The following is a 23,273-nucleotide window of genomic DNA, read 5'->3' as shown; positions in this document are numbered from 1 at the left end:
CGATGTGAATTATGGTGTGACTAACAACTTCTTTATCACTCAGGGCGTTTGGGTAGCGGTTAAAGCGTTCGCTTGTCACGTCGAAGACCCGGGTTCGGTTCCCGATATGGGTACAATGTGTGAAGCCCATTTCGAGTGTCCCCCGCCGTGATATTGCTGAAATATTGCTAAAAGCGGCGTAAAAACATACCCACTCACCCACTCTGCATCACTCGTCTCGATGCTACAGGGACACTTCAAGCATATGTGTAAAAAAATAAGATGCTGATCAAATGATGACCTTTCAATGGTAGCGTTGTGAGTAGAAACGGTTCACAACCTGACATATATCCTACAGTAAAAGGGCATCCGATTATTTCATGTGACTATGTTTAATCTGTCGGTACGGTAATCTGAAGGTACTGCAACACAACCTTCCAAGTGCGGGTATTCCTTCAGTTGAGGTACGTAGTATATGTAAGTATTAAAAAGTGAAAACGCACAGGAGAGTTAATATATAAAATATTTATTCCGACAACCAATCTACATGACATGCATTCTCACTTTATCGCATTCATTTCCTGATGAAGTTCGATCAATGATGAATATAACACACGGAAAGGGTCTCCCAATAATGTATGGACATTGACACATTGTATCATTTCACTTTGAAAATAAAACCATGCAAATGCAACGAAGGGCGATAACTCTACTGAATACTACAAAAATGAACACTATTATGATTCGACGGTGGTTGGTGGCTACTAGCATGAGTAAATCTTAGGTCCGCAGCCAACAGGAAGCCTCACTTTCAACTTGAGGATCTTATTTCCGGTTCCGGTTCCGTCACAGTAGGCCGCCACTTCTCGGTCGGCATATTTCTCCACGCACTTGTTGATATCCTGTGAGGGTCCACCGTACGGGAAGTCTCGAGATCTGAAATTATACAATTTTCAACAAAACTAACAACACTTTAATTCATTTTCAATAATCACATGGAAAATATATTTTGTTTCCTTAGTTGTTTAACACCGCACTCAGCAATATTCCAGCTATATGACGGCGGTCTGTATTTACCAGATAACCTTGTGATTGACATCAAGAGCATCGATCCATGCAAATGGGATACGATGACATGCACCAACCAAGTCAGCGAACCTGACCACCCAATCCCGTTAGTTGCCTCATACGACAAGCGTAGTTGCTTTTTACGGCAAGCATGGGTTGCTGAAGATCTGTTCTACCCCGGATATTCACGGGTCGCCAGTGTCTATGTCAGATATTTATAAATTTAGCATTTGTCTGGTGTCATCACTGATTTTTAGTGACCCATTCATGTAATTGTCACGACTATTATGCCATTTATGCCAAGGGAATCTGTTTCGGCCGATAGTCGAGACTGATCGTTCTGTAATGTTGACGTTTTCTATCTATCTATCTATCTATCTATCTATCTATCTATCTATCTATCTATCTATCTATCCATCCATCCATCCATCCATCCATCCATCCATCCATCCATCTATCTCATTGTTGAAAATGAGAACGTGATAATTCTAATGAGATTACCAACAAAAATAGTCCCTGGGGAAACAGTCGCTAGAAATGATTTTTATTTGGGTCTGTTATTTTTGTGAGAGACCGAACACCCAGCAATGTTTGTCTTTTAGTAAAAACTTTTTTTTACAAGTATTTTTTAGTAAATCACGTTCACAAGTTGAAGGGACATACCTGCACATGTACACCTGAACATTCTGGGTATCCGGTTGGATCAAATAACACACACCGCCGTTGTGAGAAATCTTAGTTAGAATCTTCCTGTCAGCATAACACATCCCGTGACGGTCAGGTGAGGGGTAGGTCTGAGAGCTGGGGGTAAATATCTGTCCTGCAAGTGTACTTTGGGCTGTAATTTCTTTCTGGATGAGATCGCTGAAAGGAGACAAGGAAATTAATCATGACTGCAAATAAGAAATGACTGCAAATGACTGAATAAATCATCATCATCATCATCATCATCATCATCATCATCATCATCATCATCATTGTCGTCATCATTATCATCATCATACTACTACTACTACTACTACTTCTACTACTACTACTTCTACTGAGTCAGTATACTGTGTTTGAGTGGGGTATTCATGTTAAACTGCGGCATGGTATCTCAGTGAGCTAGCACTTTAAATCGGCATCAGTCCGGACTAGTACAAGCAGCCACACAAACACACACACGTACATGCACGTCGCTATATAAGTGCAATAATCTTGGACGCGACGTTAAACCCCATTTCACCTCACCTCACCTCACCTCACTACTACTACTACTTCTACTACTAAAAGTATGGTAAAATTGTGGTTAAATGTTTTGATCCTTAGCTAATTTCAATTTTAATAAAAAATAATATTTGTACAATGATTTATAACTGTTGGTTAGTTTAATTTTAATGTTTTTGATCCGAAAGGTAGACGTGGAGAATCCACATTCACCAAGTCGCATTATTTGTAGAGTAAAATGTCAGAAAATGAGGTTCCAAATAATATTATATTCTACGAAAGCCTAATGGTGCTACTTTGGTACCATAATTGCATTTGTTTGAAATCGAAATTTCACTTATTTTCTTGTAATTTCGACTTTTTTTTCTCTCGTTACATCGATTTTTCTCTCGTTATTCCGAGTTTATTCTCGTTGCTTCGATTATTTTCTCGTTACTTGAATTAATTTCTCGTTATTTTAAGTTTATTTCAAAAACTCTAAATTTCGCGTTTTTTCTCGTTATTTCACTTATTTTCACGAATTTTTTAGTTTATCTCGTTACTTCGAGTATTATTTCGAGAAAATACTTGCAATAACGAGAAAATAATTGAAATGACGAGAAATTTCGATTTGAAAAAAAATAATATTATGGTACCAAATTGGCATAATTAGGCTTTCGTAATATTCGAGACATAACGGCTTGATACTGTCCAAGTGAATGATGTGTTTCAGTTGCTGTTAGCGTTACAGATCTGAGATGAAGGGACACGAGGACATAAACACTCACCCCGGGTACCCCAGTTTGTCGAAGCCAAATCCATAGGACTTGAGTTGGTCCATGTAGTTGTTGAAGCACTGGTTACTGCGAGGAAGAGATCCCTTGTGTACCCCTGAAAGTACATCTGCCAACATGAATTCATTGTCACCGTAGAGTAACGCGTAGGACATTTCAAATGTGTAATAAATGTACATATACGAAGGATGATTGATAAAATAATAAACCTCACATATAAGGAATTGCGTAACAGTGAAATTTGTTGTGTGTTAGAGAGTTTGGTTCACGCCGATTTGAACATTATTCCAGTAAAACTACGGCGTGTCAGTCCAATGAGGGAGGAAAGCCCCAAATGTTGTAAGCTTCAAGTGTTCACCACTTTCGTGAAACCCTCGATTGTATATGGGGCTGACAAAACTAGAAACAATATCGGAGCGAACCGAGACTCGAACCCACAATCATAGGTTTCTGGTCTGGACAAGTCTCAACGACGCATTGCGGCGCCTTAAACGACTGGGTCCCCTTGCCCCTCTGTTGTAAGATGGTCCGTGATGTCACAGAGGGATATCCTCGAAAACATGAGTCATTTAAGCAAATTGTTTGCAGTGACCAGTAGGTAACATAAGCAGGGTTCCGTGACCCTTGGAAAATGGATAAATTTGAGGAACGTCCAGTGATTAGTACTTCTTCTCAAATGTTCGGATTAGATCGATCAGGACCTTTTTCTGACACTTCACATGTAATTTTCAGATGTGACAATTTTATTTACTTAACTAAGTGGGAGTGAATGAAATTTAAAAATTGAGAACATTTTGGTTCTTTGATGCAGGAACCCTACTTTACTTAGCCCGCCTCGTTACAGACTCGGTATAGGATGATGTCTTACTTGGTTGTGAGTTTGCTGCAACAGGGTATTCTGGCTGTTGTGGTTGGTAGCTTTGCTGTGCTGGATAGGCAGCTGGTTCTGGGTGGTAACTGTTTTGTGGATGTGTGGGTTCTTGTGGCCTGTAACCTGTTTGTTGTCTTGCTACCAGGGGGTATTCTGGCTGCTCATTTGGTTGTTGCGCTGTTTGTACTGGATACGTTGGTTGTTGTGCTGCTTGTGCTGGATATGTTGGTTGTTGTGCTTGTTGAGCTCCGTACGTTGGTTGCTGGGGAGCTTGGGGAGCTGGCTGTTGAGGGTAACCAGGTTGTGCTGGATATGTTGGTTGTTGTGCTGGTTGAGCTCCGTACGTTGGTTGCTGGGGAGCTTGGGGAGCTGGTTGTTGAGGGTAACCAGGTTGTGCTGGATATGTTGGTTGTTGTGCTGGTTGTGCTCCGTACGTTGGTTGCTGGGGAGCTTGGGGAGCTGGCTGTTGAGGGTAGCCAGGTTGTGCTGGATATGTTGGTTGTTGTGCTGGTTGTGCTCCGTACGTTGGTTGCTGGGGAGCTTGGGGAGCTGGCTGTTGAGGGTAGCCAGGTTGTGCTGGATATGTTGGTTGTTGTGCTGGTTGTGCTCCGTACGTTGGTTGCCGGGGAGCAGGATACGCAGGCTGCGGGTAACCAGACCGTGTCGAGAAAGTTGGTTGCGACGCAGGGTTATAATTATGTAAGTTGGTTAGGGAGACTGAATCTGATGGAGGGTATCTCGACCCGACCACTCTTCCTGTTCCTGTTCCCGTCACTGGGGCAACGCGACCAGACTGAGGAGCGTACTGTCTGCCTGACCCAGGGTACCCGGTGTTGTGTTGGTACGGAGACTGATAATTCCTACCTCCACCAATCCTAGCTTTCGCAGCTAACAATAGATCAAGATGGGGAGCGGTGGGACGAGGCTTATAGACATTAACAGAAGTCTTCCTTAGGAAATTGCCACGTGGCTGATAACGATTGGGATTAACAGGAACATAACTTCCTGGTCGAGCTCTGTTCTGATTCTGGACCTGAACCTGGACCTGGTACGGGTTAACATTAGAACCGGAAGGGTACCCTTGTGGAGTGTACCCTGCTCTCGGAGACCTGGCAACATGCGAGGGGAGCCCCAGGGACAACAGACCGTAGACTCCACCCACACTGGACAGACTCTTTAACCCAGGTTTATAGTAAGGGACGGAAACGCGATTGTTGAAGGAATTGGGATTATGAAAGGATCGATGATACCGCTGTCCATGGCTTGGTGAAGTCCCAGCGATCCATATCACAAGCACTATCAGAATAGAGGGTACCTGAAGAGAAAACATTAATGTAGGAACTTATCTGGCGCTACCGGTGCCATTAGAATCATCGCATCATAAACCATTGATAAAATGTAAAATATCTTGAATTGGATAATATTACATTTACTAGAATTCAGTACACTACCATATATGTATATGGTGCTGAACTTTTGTTACATTTTATAAATGCGAACATGTCATTGTACTCGTTTTGCGACATATACAAATAGATGTCTGTCTGAATCAGAGGTATATTGTTTGTTTGTTGTTTAACGCCGCACTCAGCAATATTCCAGCTATATGACAGCGGTCTGTAAAATAATCGAGTCTGGACCAGACAATCCAGTGATTGACATCATGAGCATCGATCCACGTAATTGGGATCGATGACATGTATCAACCAAGTCAGTGAGCCTGACCACCCGATCCCGTTAGTCACCTTTTACGACAAGCATAGTCGCCTTTTACAGCAAGTATGGGTTGCTGAAGACCTATAATTCTATCCCGGAATCTTCACGGGTTCTATATTATCTCCATACACAGTTAGTTCATTCGTCAGGATTGTACATCAATATTAAAAATAATATGCTTTACATTTTAGTTCAAATCTCACTTAGGTACCTCTCGGTAGATCTGTTTATTTAAGAGAAAATGTTTATAAACACGATTAAGCTATATACATCTTGAGCTGTCACGAAAAAACATCTTGATACCTTTACGTGCCATTTAATACAGGCGTACTGAGAAGCATACTTTTAGATAGAATGGTACGGCTTTCCCGAATCAATATAGCAAAGCCCATTTAACCGGACGGTGCTGTTTATTCTGGATTAACAAATAACCGGATGAACAAAAATCATAATTACGGAGAAATGACCGTTGACTATAGACGTCAGAATGATTTGTTAATTGTCGATATGAAAACGTTTACTCGCAAAGGGAGCTGAACTTTTCAGGTATATACCATGAGATGGGACAATTATGTAACTCCGGGGTGAATTGCTAGGGGAAATGGCATACGGGGACATTACTCGTATATTCATATTTCAATTGCTGTAATCTGCCATGTGAAAGGACACCCCAGAGATGACGTAAGCGCCAACTTGCTGCTCATTTCATCAATACAACGTTAACACATTCACCTTGAAAGGGGCACGGGTAGCCCAGTCGTCTTAGGCGCCACGACAGTTGCGTCCCTTGGGCACGCTAGAAACCTATGATTGTGGGTTCGAATCCCGGTTCGCCCCGATTATGTTTCTAGGTTTGTCAGCACCCGTGCTCGTGGGTTTCACCGAAGTGGTAAAAGTCTGAGACCTGCATCACTTCGGGCTTTCCTCCCTCATTAAGCTGACACGCCGTGATATAACTGGAATACTGTTAAAAGCGGCGTTAAACCCAACTCACTCACTCACTATTCACTTTGAAAAAGGTTCAGCTCCATGCCTTCTGTATTTCCCTATCTCTTGAACTTCCATGTAACTTTTGGAAACATCAGATTCTATAAATGCCATTGATACTATTTCTGAGATACCACCCGTATCTGAAGTACATTTTGGCAAAGGAACACTTTGTTTTTCTAAACAGATCTGGCGCATATAATACGATGCAAAGCAGAGAAGGCAGTTGAGAGAGTAGTCAAATAATTATTGCCATGGGACAGTTACAAAAAGGTTTTAGGTTAATCGATTAATAGTTTTGTGCATCCCAATAGAGTATGTCATATCAATATTGTTTGGTCAGATTAATACAGAACACAATGTTTTAAAATGACTCTTTTCTACGGAATCATACAGTAAGCGGTGAATAACCTTTTAGTGTATAATGAAGGCGGTTCTCCAAGATATTATAGCCAGGATTACAATACAAATGAAAATCCACAACATTGACTTTAGAAACAGTAATTATCTGAGAATTACTATGATGAAAATGGTGTTCGGAGAGGCGCCTTGTTCCGTTTCTATTTCTCTATATAATGGGAGTGGGAGAGCGTAGTGGCTAAAGCGTTTGCGCGTCACACCGAAGGCTCAGGTTCGATTCCCCACATGGGTGACAATGCGTGATGCCCATTTCTAGTGTAACCCGCCTTGATACTGCTAGAATATTGCTAAACACAGCGTAATATCCCACTCACTCACTCTCCATATATTGTGTTATGACATATGAATGGAAATCGTATCAAATATGCAATATACCTTTAACACAGAAACATGATCAAATCATTGGTTTACCCTTGATTACACACAGGTATCAAATATATATTTACCATCATGTTGTCTTGTCCAGTATGTGCAGATTCTGCGGGGTGTGGGGGTACGTACTCTGTCACGGCCTTTAATACCGTGGAGATACCAACTACTGTGACTTTTACGAGACTTTGACGAGATCGCGTCTGTGTTGCAATAATGACCCTCTTTTCTAAAAGCAGTTGGACGCTGAAGGTTTATGACCTGTTCCCACAATTGGGTGACCTGTTTGCGGATTACAATGCATATTTACAATGCAGTAGAGGAACAATGTCCGTCTCAACGATAGGGGTGAGGAAGTCATTAAATTTGAATTGACTGATCATGACAAACACACACTAAAGCCGTAGGAATTACAGCGGATTATGCTGTAACTGATTTCTAACCGTTTCCGGAAGGTTTCCGTAATATGCATATGCTGTTTCGTGTTAGTTCTTTGTGTATGTTTTGCACACATATCAAAAATATGTTTCAGGTAAAAATATATTAATTATAGTTACAACTGGTAGTTTGTTTTTTATCAACGACGGAGAACGCGACAACGCAAAGGCGGCCAATAGACACTTACCACTTCACCAATGAAAGTGCAAATATTTAAAAACATATGTTCAATCTAAATAAGTGCAAAACGCATCGCCCAAACACAACAATGCTATATGCAGAAAGTGATCCAAGTCCACGCACGTATTTTTTTTTTATAGAAATGCGAAAAAGTTAAAAACACGTGCATTAAGAGTATACAATTAATAAAAAAGCGACAAAATCATTTTTATATCCAACAGAAATCTCTGCTGACGGCAGAGTTGATTGTAGGATTCCGACTCTATCATGAGCATGTGTTTATGAATCACTATCAAATAGTGAATGATACCAGGAATTCGCGAAAAGTTGAGCGTATCCTGCCCCACCGGTGACACCCGTCACACACACACATGCAAAGGCAAGTCAATTATTCACCTGAAAAATCACGGGAACATATGGTACAAGTCAAAATAGGGAATTGCATCGGACATTCACATGTCTACCATAAAACTTTTTGAAAGCTTTACTGAGGCCTTGAATGTTGTAACCTTGATCAAACAACTTCTGAGAAAGAGTCTTATGACGTTCTTTGAAATCTTGGTAGAAAGAGCATGCTCGATTGTATCTCAAAAGTTGTGAAATGTAAACACCAAAGGCTGAAGCTGCTGGAATAGTGCTCGACATGAAGGGAAAGTTGACTATTGGAAAGTTGAAGTCATAACACCCTGGTATATAACACACCATCTGTCTGAGACATTTATGGCCCCGCGATTTTCTTTAAAACTAGAGGGTTAACTGTACTGTGGGAAAAGGGTAAGTCACATGTGACCAGTAGTGTATGCGTTTCGTTACATTGTAACAGTTATGTAGTCATGTAATTCGTTCTATTGGGACAAAGACAACACTTTCTGCTGCTGAATTATTGCTCGACATGAAGGGAAAGTTGACTAATGGAAAGTTTAAGTCATCCCTCTTGTAACACAGTCTTGTAGAGAGTGTTTGGTCACTCTGAATCTTTATGCATAAATCTCACTGGTCTCCTTTATTTTTAGTTCAGGTGGGTAATTCAGTGGAAGGGAATTGGCTATTTGATTGTTACTGTACTGATATCAGATCATCTATATACCTGAAATTGGTCAAATCACCTTGTTTTGACTTTGCCAATCCGAGCAGAAACTCCGATTCATATACATAAAGAAACAGATCCGCAAGAAGGGGAACATAATTGGTACCCATGGGGATGCCTACTTCTTGCCTACTGCTCTTGATCTTTTCAAAAGGTTTTAGTTCATGCGATTGTCTTTTGTGGTTATTTTTAACTGGAGTGTAATACAACGTTTCTTTTGGCCGTCAGTTTAAGTGTCGAATTGTAGTTTGTTTTGCATTTTGACTAATATTTCGTTTTCTACTAAAGGGCGACAATGCATCAACGCGACATTTAGGTCAAAATTTGTCTAAAATGGGTGAAAAAACATTTAAGTGTAAACAATAGGACAATTGGTTGGTTTTGTCCGTTTTTGCTCAACCGTTTAAGTGTAAACAATAGGACAATTGGTAGGTTTTGTCCGTTTTTGCTCCGCTGGTTTTTTGAAGGCGACAATAGGCCAACACGGCAATGTTCCTTCCAGCATTCCACTGTGGTTGAAATGAAATTATTACACTGAAAGATTACAAATAATGATGAGAGTGAGTGAGTAAGTGAGTTTGATTTAACGCCGCTTGAACAGTATTCCAGTAAAATCACGGCATGTGAGGAAAGCCCGACATGAAACAACTTGAAGTCTTTTACGCTTACCACTTTGGTGTCGTGTAAAAGATGAAATTAGGTGAAATGAGTCCGAAGTTATTAAAGGGGTTCAGGTTCAAATTGATCTTTACGGGAGATAAAAGTATACCTAATTTCAAAAATATTCTATACGCGCTTGTCCCTTTGGACTCCTCTTTCATGAATGAGTGAGTGAGGTTTAACACCGTTTCAATCATTGTATCAGTTCTATCGCAGCGTGTCAGTTTAATGTGTGATGGAAGCCCGAAGCAATGCATGTCTAAGACGTAAAATGTTGCACAACGAGCAAACAATATGAAGGCGAATTAACGATTCGAATCCACGATCGTTCATGCACACGTAAGGGACTCAACTCTGTACAGCGAATCAGGGTGCTTTAGACCACAGGGCTACCCGTGCCCCTCATCTGATATAAAACAAAGGCTGTATATTGTTCAAGATATCTTGTTTCTGATAATGGTACAATTAACTGTGCCGGAGTATGGATTCCATCGTTGTTTTTCGATTTGTTTTAGCTAATAGGTGTTTCATTTCCGTATATTAGCAACATGGAGAAGATACAACTCTCCCCTGCTGTGCTGATGCCATCGTTTTCTTCGATTTGTTTTAGCTTAGAGGTGTTTCATTTCCGTATATTAGCAACATGGAGAAGATATAACTCTCCCCTGCTGTGCTAACGGAAAAGGAGTGCTTCATTCACACACAGTTATAGCAATTACCATAGCAACAACCTTGTTATTCACATATGCTGTTTCTAGATACATAATGTTTTTTTAGAAGTCTGTTCAATTCATCCTTGTATATGTAACTGTTTATTAATGTGGTTCAAATGAAGCTTGAATATTTGCGAGGACTACGGAAATGGTGTATGCCATTTAGTAAAGTATGCAAAGAAGCGGACAAAGATGGCGATGTGGGGGTACTTGGGGACAATAAAGAGATAGCATTTGGTCGTGAGTCTGGCGACGTTGAAAATCTGATTATGAGTTTATTTTTACTTATATATTTTCTGAACCTTCTTGACATCAAGTAATACATGGTAAAATCATTGGTCGTTCAGGTTAACAGAAACATGTTAGTTGTCTTTATAATTATAAACATATTTAAATGGAGATGTGTGATGTTTTGTACATATTAAACATGACGACTGTGCAATGATGCGCATTGCAACTGTATATCATATGAACAAGATGTTTAATGTTAAATCATTCCTACCTTCGCTTTTTCACACAGACCACATTCAGGTTGTTACCATTATAGCAAAGTTTTAGGGGCAAGCGATTCTTAAACCCTCATACAGACCCTGAAACAAATATACCCAATACATCCAATACACGTCTGTAAAAGTTGGCAAGTCTAGATTAGTGCAGTCTGAAAATGAAGAGAGTCTCTGGACTTCCTTTTAGTAAGATAGTTTAATAACTGTTTCTTTCAAAAGACCTTTTCAGAGACAGAGACATTGGGCTTTTTGTGGATGGGCCCCGTGAAGATTCGGGGTAGAATAGGTCTTCAGCAACCCATGCTAAAAGGCGACTATGTTTGTCGTAAGAGGCGACTACCGGGATCGGATGTTCAGGCTCTTTGACTTGGTTGATGAATGTCATCGTATCGCAACTGCGTGGATCGATGCTCATGATAAACATTTTTTTGTTTGGATGGGGTCTGGCTGATCTTCTACAGTGAAATTACAAGGGATAAGAGTACGCTAGACCACCCGTAGTTCTTTCTCTAAGAAAATACATGTGGTTTCCTCATCAGATGCAAGACATAAACTCAGTCAATTTATTGCGATTGTTCATTATTGGGTCAGTAGCAGAGTGAGTGAGTGAGTGAGTCGTGTAAGGCGCCGCGATTCGCTGTGCAGAGTTGCGTCCCTTAGGCACGCCAGAAACCTATGATTGTGGGTTCGAATCCCGGTTCGCCCCAATTATGTTTCTAGGTTTGTCAGCACCATACCCGTGCTCGTGGGTTTCACCGAAGTGGTAAGCGTTTGAGACCTGTATCACTTCGGGCTTTCATTCCACATTAAGCTGACACGCCGTGATATAACTGGAATACTGTTAAAAGCGGTGTAAAACCCAACTCACTCACTCAATCAATATGACGGCAAGTAAATAATCGTGTCTGTACCATGAACAACAATCCAAGGTGGGTACGATGACAGTCAAGTAGAAGAGCATGACTACCCGATCCATTTAGTATCCTCTTATGACCAGCATAAGGACCTATATTCGTATCCGTAATCTAGAATGTTCGACCCGTGAAACATTCCCCTGAAAACGTCTCGTTTGTTTTCAGTACATTCCCGTTGTTATGAACATCAAAGTGGTAAACGTCAACGTCAGGCTTTCTTTTTTTTTTCACCTATAATCGTGGGTTCGAATCCACGAGTCACCCTGACTATGATCATTGGTTTGCCAGCACCATAATCGTGCTCATGGGTTTCACTGAAGTGGTAAACGACTGAAACCTATACTACTCCATTCCACATCAAGCTGACACGCCGTCACATAACTGAAGTACTGTCATTTTTATAAATACATGTCTTTTCCAGTTACAAAGACAAAGAAAACACTTTCTGCTGCTGAATTATTGCTCGACATGAAGGGAAAGTTGACTAATGGAAAGTTGAAGTCATCCCTCTTGTAATACAGTCTTGTAGAGAGTGTTTTGTCAATCTGAATCTTTATGCATAAATCTAGATCTAAATATGAAACAGATGATGGTCACACTGGTCTCCTTTATCTTTAGTTCAGGTGGGTAAATCAGTGGAAGGGAATTGGCTATTTGATTGTTATTGTAATGATATCAGATCATCGATATACCTGAAATTGGTCAAATCACCTTGTTTTGACTTTGCCAATCCGAGCAGAAATTCCCATTCATATGCACAAAGAAACAGATCCGCAAGAAGGGGAACATAATTGGTACCCATGGGGATGCCTACTTCTTGCTTACTGCTTGCGTAAATAGATAATACAGACGGCCACTCACACTGATAAAGACACCACCACAGAAATGCTACGACTGACATCCGAACAACGCGATCGGGCTCTGTGTATGATACAGATGGGAGCCACCCATGCCTACTTTGCTCCAACTTTTGGTTGTTCCCATGTTGCTTTTTGTGTGCGCCGGAGAGATTTTGCGTGTCTTATGGCAGCACGCTATTAATGTGACGTGTCATGGAACATGAGCGATTTTTATGTGTGTGTGCCCTTTGTTCATTACGTTGAAAGCTTGTTCTTGCTACCCAACCTCAATTTGGGCAACTGTCATGCCAATATCGGATGCTGTATGACTGTTATTGTAAATATTGATTTTGTTGACATCTTGATCTTTTCAAAAAGTTTTAGTTCATGTGACTGTCTTTTGTATTTTTTTTAACTGGAGTGAAAGATAACGTTTCTTTTGGCCGTCAGTTTAAGTGTCGAATTGTAGGTTTTTTTTGCATTTTGACTAATATTTCGTTTTCTACTAAAGGGCGACAATACATCAACGCGACATTTAGGTCAAAATATGTCTAAAATGGGTGAAAAAACTTTTAAGTGTAAACAATAGGACATTTGGTTGGTTTTGTCCGTTTTTGCTCAACCGTTTAAGTGTAAACAATAGGACAATTGATTGGTTTTGTCCGTTTTTGCTCAACCGTTTAAGTGTAAACAATAGGACAATTGGTTGGTTTTGTCCGTTTTTGCTCCGCTGGTTTTGTGAAGGCGACAATAGCCCAACACGGCAATGTTCCTTCCAGCATTCCACTGTGGTTAATATGAAATTATTACGTTGAAAGATTACAAATAATGATGAGAGTGAGTGAGTGAGTGAGTTTGGTTTAACGCCGCTTGAACAGTATTCCAGTAAAATCACGGCATGTGAGGAAAGCCCGAAATGAAACAACTTGTCTTACCACTTTGGTGTCGTGTAAAAGATGGAATTAGGTGAAATAAGTCCGAAGTTATGCAGGGACGTATATTAAAGAAGTTCAGGTTCAAATTGATCTTTAAAGTATACCTAATTTCAAAAATATTCTTTACGCGCTTGTCCCTTTGGACTCCTCTTTCATGAATGAGTGAGTGAGGTTTAACACCGCTTCAATCATTGTATCAGTTCTATTGCAGTGTGTCAGTTTAATGTGTGATGGAAGCCCGAAGCAATGCATGTCTTAGACGTTAAAATGTTGCACAACGAGCAAACAATATATAGGCGAATTAACGATTAGAATCCACGATCGTTCATGCACGTGCCTGCACACATAAGGGACACACCTCTGTACAGCGAATCATCAGGGTGCATTAGACCACAGGGCTACCCGTGCCCCTCATCTTGTATTAACAAAGGCTGTATATTGTTCAAGATATCTTGTTTCTGATAATGGTATGCGTGGTTTCTGTTAATTAACTGTGCCGGAGTAAGGATTCCATCGTTTTTTTCGATTTTTTTTAGCTAATAGGTGTTTAATTTCCGTATATTAGCAACGTGGGGAAGATATTACACCCCTGCTGTGCTGAGGGAAAAGGAGTGTTTCCTTCACACACAGTTATAGCAATTACCATGGCAACAACCTTGTTATTCACATATGCTGTCTCTAGATACATAATGTTTTTTAGAAGTCTGTTCAATTCATCCTTGTATATGTAACTGTTTATTAATGTTGTTCACATGAAGCTTGAATATTTGCGAGGACTACGGAAATGGTGTTTGCCATTTAGTAAAGAATGCAAAGAAGCGGACAAAGATGGCGATTTACTCGTGTAGGGGTACTTGGGGACAATAAAGAGATAACATTTGGTCGTGAGTCTGGCGACGTTGAAAATCTGAGTTTATTCTTACTTATATATTTTGCGAACCTGCTTGACTGCAAGTAATACATTGGTAAAATCATTGGTCGTTCAGGTTAACAGAAACATGTTAGTTGTCTTTAAAGTTATAATTATATTTAAATGGAGATGTGTGATGTTTTGTACATATTAAACATGACGACTGTGCAATGATGCGCATTGCAACTGTATATCACATGCTAAATCTATGCCATCTGTAGTCTGTCATGAAGAGGATGTCTAATACATCCAATACACGTCTGTAAAAGATTAGTGCAGTCTGAAAATGAAGAGAGTCTCTGGGCTTCCTTTTAGTAAGATAATTCAATAACTGTGTTTCTTTAAAAATACAGCACCAAACCCGTGCTCGTGGGTTTCACCGAAGTGGTAAACGTCTGAGACCTGCATCACTTCGGGCTTTCCTCCAACATTAAACAGACACGCCGCGATATAACTGGAATACTGTTAAAAGCGGCGTTAAACCCAACTCACTCAATCACTCTTTAAAAATATCTTTTCAGAGACTACATGTCACATTGGGCTTTTTGTGGATGGGTCCCGTGAAGATTCGGGGTAGAATAGGTCTTCAGCAACCCATGCTAAAAGGCGACTAACGGGATCGGATGTTCAGGCTCTTTGACCTGGTTGATGTATGTCTTCGTATCCCAACAACAATCCAAGGGGGGTACGATGACAGTCAAGTAGAAGAGCATGACTACCCGATCCATTTAGTATCCTCTTATGACCAGCATAGGGACCTATATTCGTATCCGTAATCTAGTATGAACGACCACATACCGTACATTACATGGACTGTTCGACCAGGGGTAGAACACGTCTTCAGCAACCCATGCTTGCCGTAAAAGGCGACCATGCTTGTCGTAAGAGGCGACTAACGGGATCGGGTGGTGATGCACTCTGACTTGGTTGATGCACGCCATCCTATCCCAATTACGTGGATCGGTTCTCATGATGTCAATCACTGGATCGTCGATGCTCATGATGTCAATCACTGGGTTGTCTGATCCAGATTCGATTATTTACAGACCTCCACCATATAGCTGAATATTGCTGCGTGTGGCGTTAAACCACAAACAAACATGACATGTTCATGGATAATGTAGGGGTGGGGGGTGGGGGTGGGGGGGGGGGAGGGGGTGGGGGGGGGGGGTGGGGTAAGATAAGCTTAGGGTTGAATCAATTTGTTTCTCATTTTAACACCGCACTCAGCAATATTCCAGCTGTGTGTCTGCGTTTGACATCATCGAATCTGGACCGACACCCCATTAGCATCAACGAGCCTGACCACCTGATCCCGTTAGTCGCCTCTTACGACAAGCATGGGTTTGTGAAAACAAAAATATTATAATCCGGATATGGCTATTGCATGACGTGTTCCTATTTCCGTCCACAATAAAACATCCATAAAAGGCACATAAAGCATGTTTCTATACACAGGAATTCTCTTCCCAGGTTAACCGCCTTTCCACATAAGCTTACACTTCCAGGTTAATATTCTCCCATGAGGAATCACACGATAGGTTTATGCTTGCTGAAAGTTATTGTAAAATAAAGTACATGATACAAGGTTAATGTGTGCGGATACCTCTTTATATTAGTTCTCAAATACAAATTACAGTATTCTGTCTTTGCACCAGAACATGAACTATGCTGCTCCACTGTTGATGGTGAAAGTGATATATTTCGTAATGTAATGGGGTTACGGGCGACTTAGTGGTCGAATATCTGTGCAGTGTTGCGTTCCTCAGGCGTGACAGAACGTATGATCGTGGTTTGAATCCCAGATTCCCCTGAAACCGTCTCTATTTGTTTTTAGTACATTCATGTTTTCATGAACATCAAAGTGGTAAACGTCAACGTCAGGCTTTCCTCCCACATAAAGCTGACGCCGTGATATAACTGGAGTACTGTTCAAAGCGGCGTTCAACCTAACTCAATCACTCACTTATTATTGCGGAGCTCAAAGTGTGTATATATTTTCTTTTTGTTGTTGTTGTTGTTGTGTATACGTAACGCCACACTAAGAAATATTCCAGCTATATGACGGCGGTCTGTAAATAATCGATCACGGACCAGTCAATCCAGTGAATGACACCATGAACATCGATCCAGGCAATTGGGATCCGATGACATGCATCAACCAAGTCAGTGAGTCTGACGATCCGATCCCGTTAGTCGCCTCTTACGACAAACATAGTCGACTCTTACGGCAAGCATGGATTGCCGAAGACGTGTTCTACCCCGGGACTTCACGGGTCGAGCTCAAAGTAAGATGGTGAGGTGAGGTGAAATGGGGTTTAACGTCGCGTCCAAGATTATTGCACTTATATAGCGACGTGCATGTACGTGTGTGTGTTTGTGTGACTGATGCCGATTTATAGTGCTAGCTCACTGAGATACCATGCCGCAGTTTAACATGAATACCCAACTCAGACACAGTATACTGACTCCGAGCCGACCAGTCCTTGTTTTAGCCCCTTAATGCCAAGCGCCAGACAGGGTAACAACAAGAACCATCTTTTAACGTCTTTTGGTATGACGCAGCCGGCGATCGAACCCCGGACCTTCCGCTCTCCGGGCGGACGCCGTACCACTAGACCACGGAGGCGGTCCAAAGTAAGATGGAAACAACCGAAGACCTAATTCTACTTATAAAAGAATATATACTCGAAAAGAAGTAAAGAAAGATTCAGGCCCAAACCACTCAGACATTGTCTTGTGTGGATTTAAGTCTTTTAAAGGAGGTTTACAGTATATACGTTGTTCTCTTCAAATTCTTTTATCTCCGTGTTATGGGTTTCCGGACGCTTAAGAAACAGTCGTAGTTTTCTCTCAAATCACATGAACAACTGTAAAACATCTCATTCGCTCATAAAAGACAACCTTCTCTTAAGAACAAGACATCATCTGAGTATTTACAATTTCTGTGCGATGCTACGCCCCTCGTTATAGCTCGAGTCATCGCGATAAACATGGCCATTCGAAAACGTTTGACGTCCAAACACCTAGGATCAGAAAATAAACGTATATGATCTGAGCTGCATAATGTTAGACTTTTGAAAAAAACAACATAATATATCTATAGACAGCATGTGTGAATAGCAAGGTTGTTGCGATGGTAATCGCTATAACTGTGTGTTAATGAAACACTCCTTTAACCTTGCGAAATGATCAAAACGGAAATGATACACCTATAAGCGAAAATACATTTAGAAAACATCCTTACTCTGGCGCAGCTAATTCTACCAATATTTTCAGAAATACTATATATTGAACAATATTCAGTCCTGGTTAATAAAAGAAGACGGGACACGGGTGGCCCTGTGGTCTAAAGCACCCTGATTACTGTACAGAGTTGCGTTCCTTATGTGTGCTGGCACGTACATGCAGGGTCGTAGATTCGAATCGTTAATTCGCCTTGATAATGTTTTTTCGTTGAGCAACATTTTAACGCGTAAGACGTGCATTGCTTCGGGCTTTCATCACACATTAAATGACACGCTGCGTTAGAATTGATACAATGATTGAAACGGTGTTAAACCTCACTCACTCATTCATGAAAGATGAGTCCAAAGGGACAAGCTCGTAAATAACCTTTTTGAAATTAGGTATACTTATATCTCCTTTAAAGATCAATTTGAACCTGAACATCTTTAATATACGTCCCTGCATAACTTCGGACTTATTAAAACGACACCAAAGTGGTAAACATAGGAGACTTGTATCTTTTCGGGCTTTCCTCACACATTAAGTTGACATGCCGTGATATTACTGGAATACTGTTCAAGCGGCGTTAAACCAAATTCCTATTAATCACAGCGGAATGCTGGAAGGAACATTGCCGTGTTCGCCTTCACAAAACCAACGGAGCAAAAAGGGACAAAACCTACCAATTGTCGCATTGTTTACATTTAAACGTTTTTTTACCCATTTTAGACACATCTTGAAACGTCGCGTTGAATTTTCCCCATTCAGTAGAGAACAAAATATTAATCAAATGCAAAAAAACTACATTTCGACACTTAAACTGGTGGCCAAACTGTATCATAGTTTTAAATCATTCTGGTATAAAAACCACAAAAGACAGATGCATGAAGTAGAATGCTTTGCAAGATCAAAATCTCACCAAAATCAACATCTAAAATGACAGTCATACAGCATCCGATAGTGACATGACAGTTGCCCGAAATGAGATGGGGTAATGGACAAAGGGAAAACAAACACATATAAAAATCGTTTCATGACACATTAATAGCGTACATGGCCACCCCCTGCTATAAGACACTCAAAAACTCTCCGGCGTACAGAAAAAGTCAGGCGTCTGATGACCTCACGTGTGAAATGTCGTCATTCATCTTGGAGGGCCTGGATCAGTTCTTGTCGGTTGGCATCCATGACATCCCAGAGTGTTCTGTGGGGGACATGTCTGGCGAGCGTGCAGGCCACGGAAACACGTTGACGTTGTTGGCTGCAAGGAAGATCTCTACAAGTCGGGCTGTTTGGGGTCTGGCGTTGTCATGCTTATAAAGAATGCCCCTGGCAGCTGTTGAAGCAATGGTAGGACAACCATATGTCCTAAGGCATTCGTCGCTGATGACGTCACTGTCAGGAATCGATTTGCAAATTACGCAAGTACCGGTCTTCATTGGGCCTAGTTACCCTGAGTCATTGGCAGCCTGATGTCTGCATGGTCTTTCTGTAACGTAGCATCGCGTTAGTTACAGCAACACAGGAGCAACCAAAACTTCTGGCAAAGTAGGTATGGCATGGGTGGTTCCCATCTGCGTCATACACAGAGTCAGCTGCTCGCATTTTGGGTGTCAGTCTTGCATTTCTGTGATGATTCTTTATCAGTGTGAGTGACTGACATGCCGTCAGTTTCATTTATATACCCTTATTGCACACGTAGTTTCGGCTGCTTAAGCGGCACGTGTTTTTCACTTTTTAGCATTTTCTACAAATATACGTGCCGTTGACGTGTATCACCTCTGCATAAAGCATTGTTGTGTTTGGACTATGTTTATTGCATTGATTTAGTCTGAACTTGTGTTTTTACATTTTTACAATTTCATTTCTTTAAAGTGGTAAAGTTTCTATTGGCCGCCAGTGCGTTGTCGCGTTCTCCGTCGGTGGTAAAAAAAGACCAAAGATAATATTCAAAACAATTCGCCTTGGTAAATTTTTTCCTTTTCACTAGATTTTGTAACAGCGACAGTGCGACAAACTTATCTCGACAGTGTCTCCTGTAGGATTTCATAAGTAAAAGATAGAAATGCAATGACTGTATCAATGTCGCGGGTCTCATGTATGAGCTCGGACTCATGGTATACAACCCCATATATGCATTTACCTCGAGTTCACAAATAACAAAGACTTATCTTCAGGGGATGGCTTTTCCCACATTTATATAATTTTATATTGTGTCCGCCATGGTGACTAATTTGTAACGCGACAAGTAACGTCATGAGTAAGGATAAGATATATGGATGTACAACTTCTGTATTACAATTAGGAGCGACGTTTCGATGTAGGTTCTAATAACGTTATCAAGCAAGTTAAAACCTACACCGAAACGTTAGTCCTAATTCTAATAAAGACGTTATTCATCCATATATCATATCCATACTTAGAACAAGTGAGGTGAAATGGGGTTTAACGTCGCGTCCAAGATTATTGCACTTATATAGCGACGTGCATGTACGTGTGTGTGTTTGTGTGGCTGCTTGTACTAGTCCGGACTGATGCCCATTTATAGTTCTAGCTCACTGAGATACCATGCCGCAGTTTAACATGAATACCCCACTCAGACACAGTATACTGACTCCGAGCCGACCAGTCCTTGTTTTATACCCTTAATGTCGAGGGCCAGACAGGGTAACAACAAGTACCATCTTTTAACGTCTTTTGGTATGACGCGATCGGGGATCGAACCCCAGACCTTCCGGTCTCCGGGCGGACGCTCTACCACTAGACCACGGAGGCGGTCCATACTTAGAACAACTTCAAAATGTCTCACAAAGAAATTAACGTCATATCATCCGTACAGACAAACAGCCGACTTGTATGGGTTTCTACGAACGGTGATCAGTCATTCAGTTAGCAAGAACTTTTGACGAGTAATAAATATGCTTCTTGGAATAAGAATTATGTCGTCGTGGCCGGTTTTATTCTTTTCTAAAAAGAAAGCAACGTTCCTCTTTCGCATGTAAACTGTAACGTTACAGAAAGGAACGACGGAATAACATCTGATACGAGTTACTTCTTCGACATGCATATGTGAGAGTTTGTGTCGAAATCTAGTATATGTAGAAATCTGGTATATGTCGAAATGGTTAATTTTAGAGGTTTTCAGTGGCGCTTTTATAGTAGTTCAACATTAGACATGTATGTTTCTTAGGAGATGTTGCTGGTGACTTCAGATTTTTTTCCACCCCTAAGCACCTAGGGCCAAGCCCTTATTAAAAACAAAAGAGCATACATTGAATGCTGATAGTTTATTGACCAAACATGCTCAATGTAGTTACACAAACGCCTCAATAGCTTTTCCACATGACAGACAAAAAAATCGTTCGATTTTTGTCGAGTTAGTTGCGCCTGCTTTATATTAGGTGTACTGTATTTGAACAATTTCAGTGATTGCGCAAGATAGAGGGTAGCCCTAGACGAAGAAGGCCTTCGATGCCTCCATATCTCTTCAGATCCTTCACGCCTGGCTTGTAGAGAACGTAGCTGGGTTTGTAGTTGTTCAGAGGACGTTGAGGAAAAAGGGTACCTCCCAAAGAAGTCGGGTTCCCACTGAAGGAGTTCCCCATGGCTCTGTGGTACCTCTGCCCGGAGCTGTAGGGTATTGGGCCGCGCGAGAAGTAAGGTCGCTGATCAAATTGATTCTTGTCATAAGGATTCTGATTGGCCAGGTTTTGACCATATTGGTTCCGACCGTGCGTTGCAGGAAGGTACTCTCTGTAACGGTGCCCGGTGCCAGGGGGTCTATATTGACTCGTATGGAGGCCGAGACTCAGTAGACCTTTCACCCCACCGACGCTCTTCAGGTCGGAGATCCCTGGTTTGTAGAATGTAGTAGGTGGGCGATAGATAACTTGGTTACCGGGAACGTCATAGGCTACAATGGCGCCGATCTGCTGGGGCTCGACCACAGTCGCCTTGGCAGCGTCTTCACTCACAGACATCGCCCACAGTGTCACCAACGACAAACACAAGAACGCCACCTGGAAATAAACGGGGTCTGTTTATGATAATATACTTAATGATGAAGCAGTGTTAACAAGCCTATATATGTTACAAAAAAGATGGTTATAACTGGTCACTTGCTCTGAAATCCCAATGGAAAGGTATTAACATTAATCCCTTCATGTGATGTTATTGGGCGGTACCATTTCTATATGGTTCCATATTTGGGATTGGCTCCGTGCCTAGTAGATAGTACGTCTGTCTGGAGAGCGAAAGGTCCTGGGTTCGATTCCCGGAAGCGTCATTTCAAAAGACGTTAAAAGATAGTACTTGTTGTTTCCCTGTCTGGCGCTCGGGATTAAGAGGATATGATAAGGAGTAGTCGGCTCGGAATCAGTATTCTGTGTCTAAGAGTGGTTTCCGTCATGTTAATATTTGGCATTGTATCTCTGTTGGCTTGCACTATAAAACTGTCATTAGTCCGGACCAGTACAAGCAGACACACACACACACACAAACACACACACACACACACACACACACACACACACACACACACACACACACACATATATATATATATATATATATATATATATATATATATATATATATATATATATATATGCATATATATATGTATGTATATAGGCACGTCGCAATATAATAATAATCTTGAATTCGACGACACATCTCATTTCATGCCACCTCGCCTCACCATAATAAGGAATAATAATACCTCCTTTGGATCATCCAAATTGTCTTCATAACATCATTGACAATGCATTCGCAACAGCAGCTTTCTGGCACTACCTGTATGCTTTATTTCCACTTTACTTATATACTTGAGACCGTCTCCGTGGTCTAGTGGTAGAGCATCTTCCCGGTAAGCGGAAGGTCGGGGGTTCGATCCCCGGCCGCGTTCTACCAAAAGACGTTAAAAGTTGGTACTTATTGTTACCTGCCTGGCTCTCAGCATTGAGAGGCGAAAACAGGAACTGGTCGGCTCGGAATGAGTACTCAGTGGCTAGCACTATAAACACTATAAACTCGGCATTACTCCGGACTAGTACAGTAAAACACTATTCAAATGTTCATGTTTAAAGAATCACCCAATCCCAAGTACCTACCTTCATGTTTGATCAGCCTGTGCCACTCTCGCAACTCTCTGCACAACTGTTTCATTAACAGTAGTACCAGCATTTATAGCATAGTGTGTATCACACTTAGCACCTATTGCTACGCAATCAGCAGATGGCAACTCCCATGAAGACATTGTGTGTCAAGTACAAACTGGTCATTGCATGGTGATTCCTCTCCACGGGAGACCACGTGGCGCCACCTGCTCACGCCCGACCTGACCAACGGGAGGACTGAGTCACGACATATTTCTACATTTTATTTACATATAACTGTTTTATAATCACAGATACTGCATTCTTGCTGCGTTAATCATCTACACCATCCCATCCATCAGTGTGTAAGTAGAC

The 23,273-nt window shown here is 41.3% G+C and overlaps 1 protein-coding gene across 1 annotated transcript; it reads right to left on the bottom strand.

The window, feature by feature from the left end:
- Positions 1-21,224: 21,224 nt before the first annotated feature.
- On the bottom strand, positions 21,225-22,919 carry LOC139451094 (uncharacterized). The gene is made up of 2 exons (XM_071232893.1): positions 22,914-22,919; positions 21,225-21,821 (listed from the first exon to the last, which is right to left on the bottom strand). Exons 1-2 carry the CDS (start codon positions 22,917-22,919, stop codon positions 21,225-21,227), a joined length of 603 nt encoding a protein of 200 aa, XP_071088994.1.
- Between the last annotated feature and the right edge of the window lie 354 nt (positions 22,920-23,273).

Source organism: Haliotis cracherodii, unplaced genomic scaffold (genome assembly GCF_022045235.1).
Source record: "Haliotis cracherodii isolate W230 unplaced genomic scaffold, xgHalCrac1.p SCAF_8, whole genome shotgun sequence".
NCBI lineage: Eukaryota > Metazoa > Mollusca > Gastropoda > Lepetellida > Haliotidae > Haliotis > Haliotis cracherodii.
The sequence above is the reverse complement of the archived record's forward strand: the minus strand, read 5'-3'. Positions and strand labels throughout refer to the sequence as shown.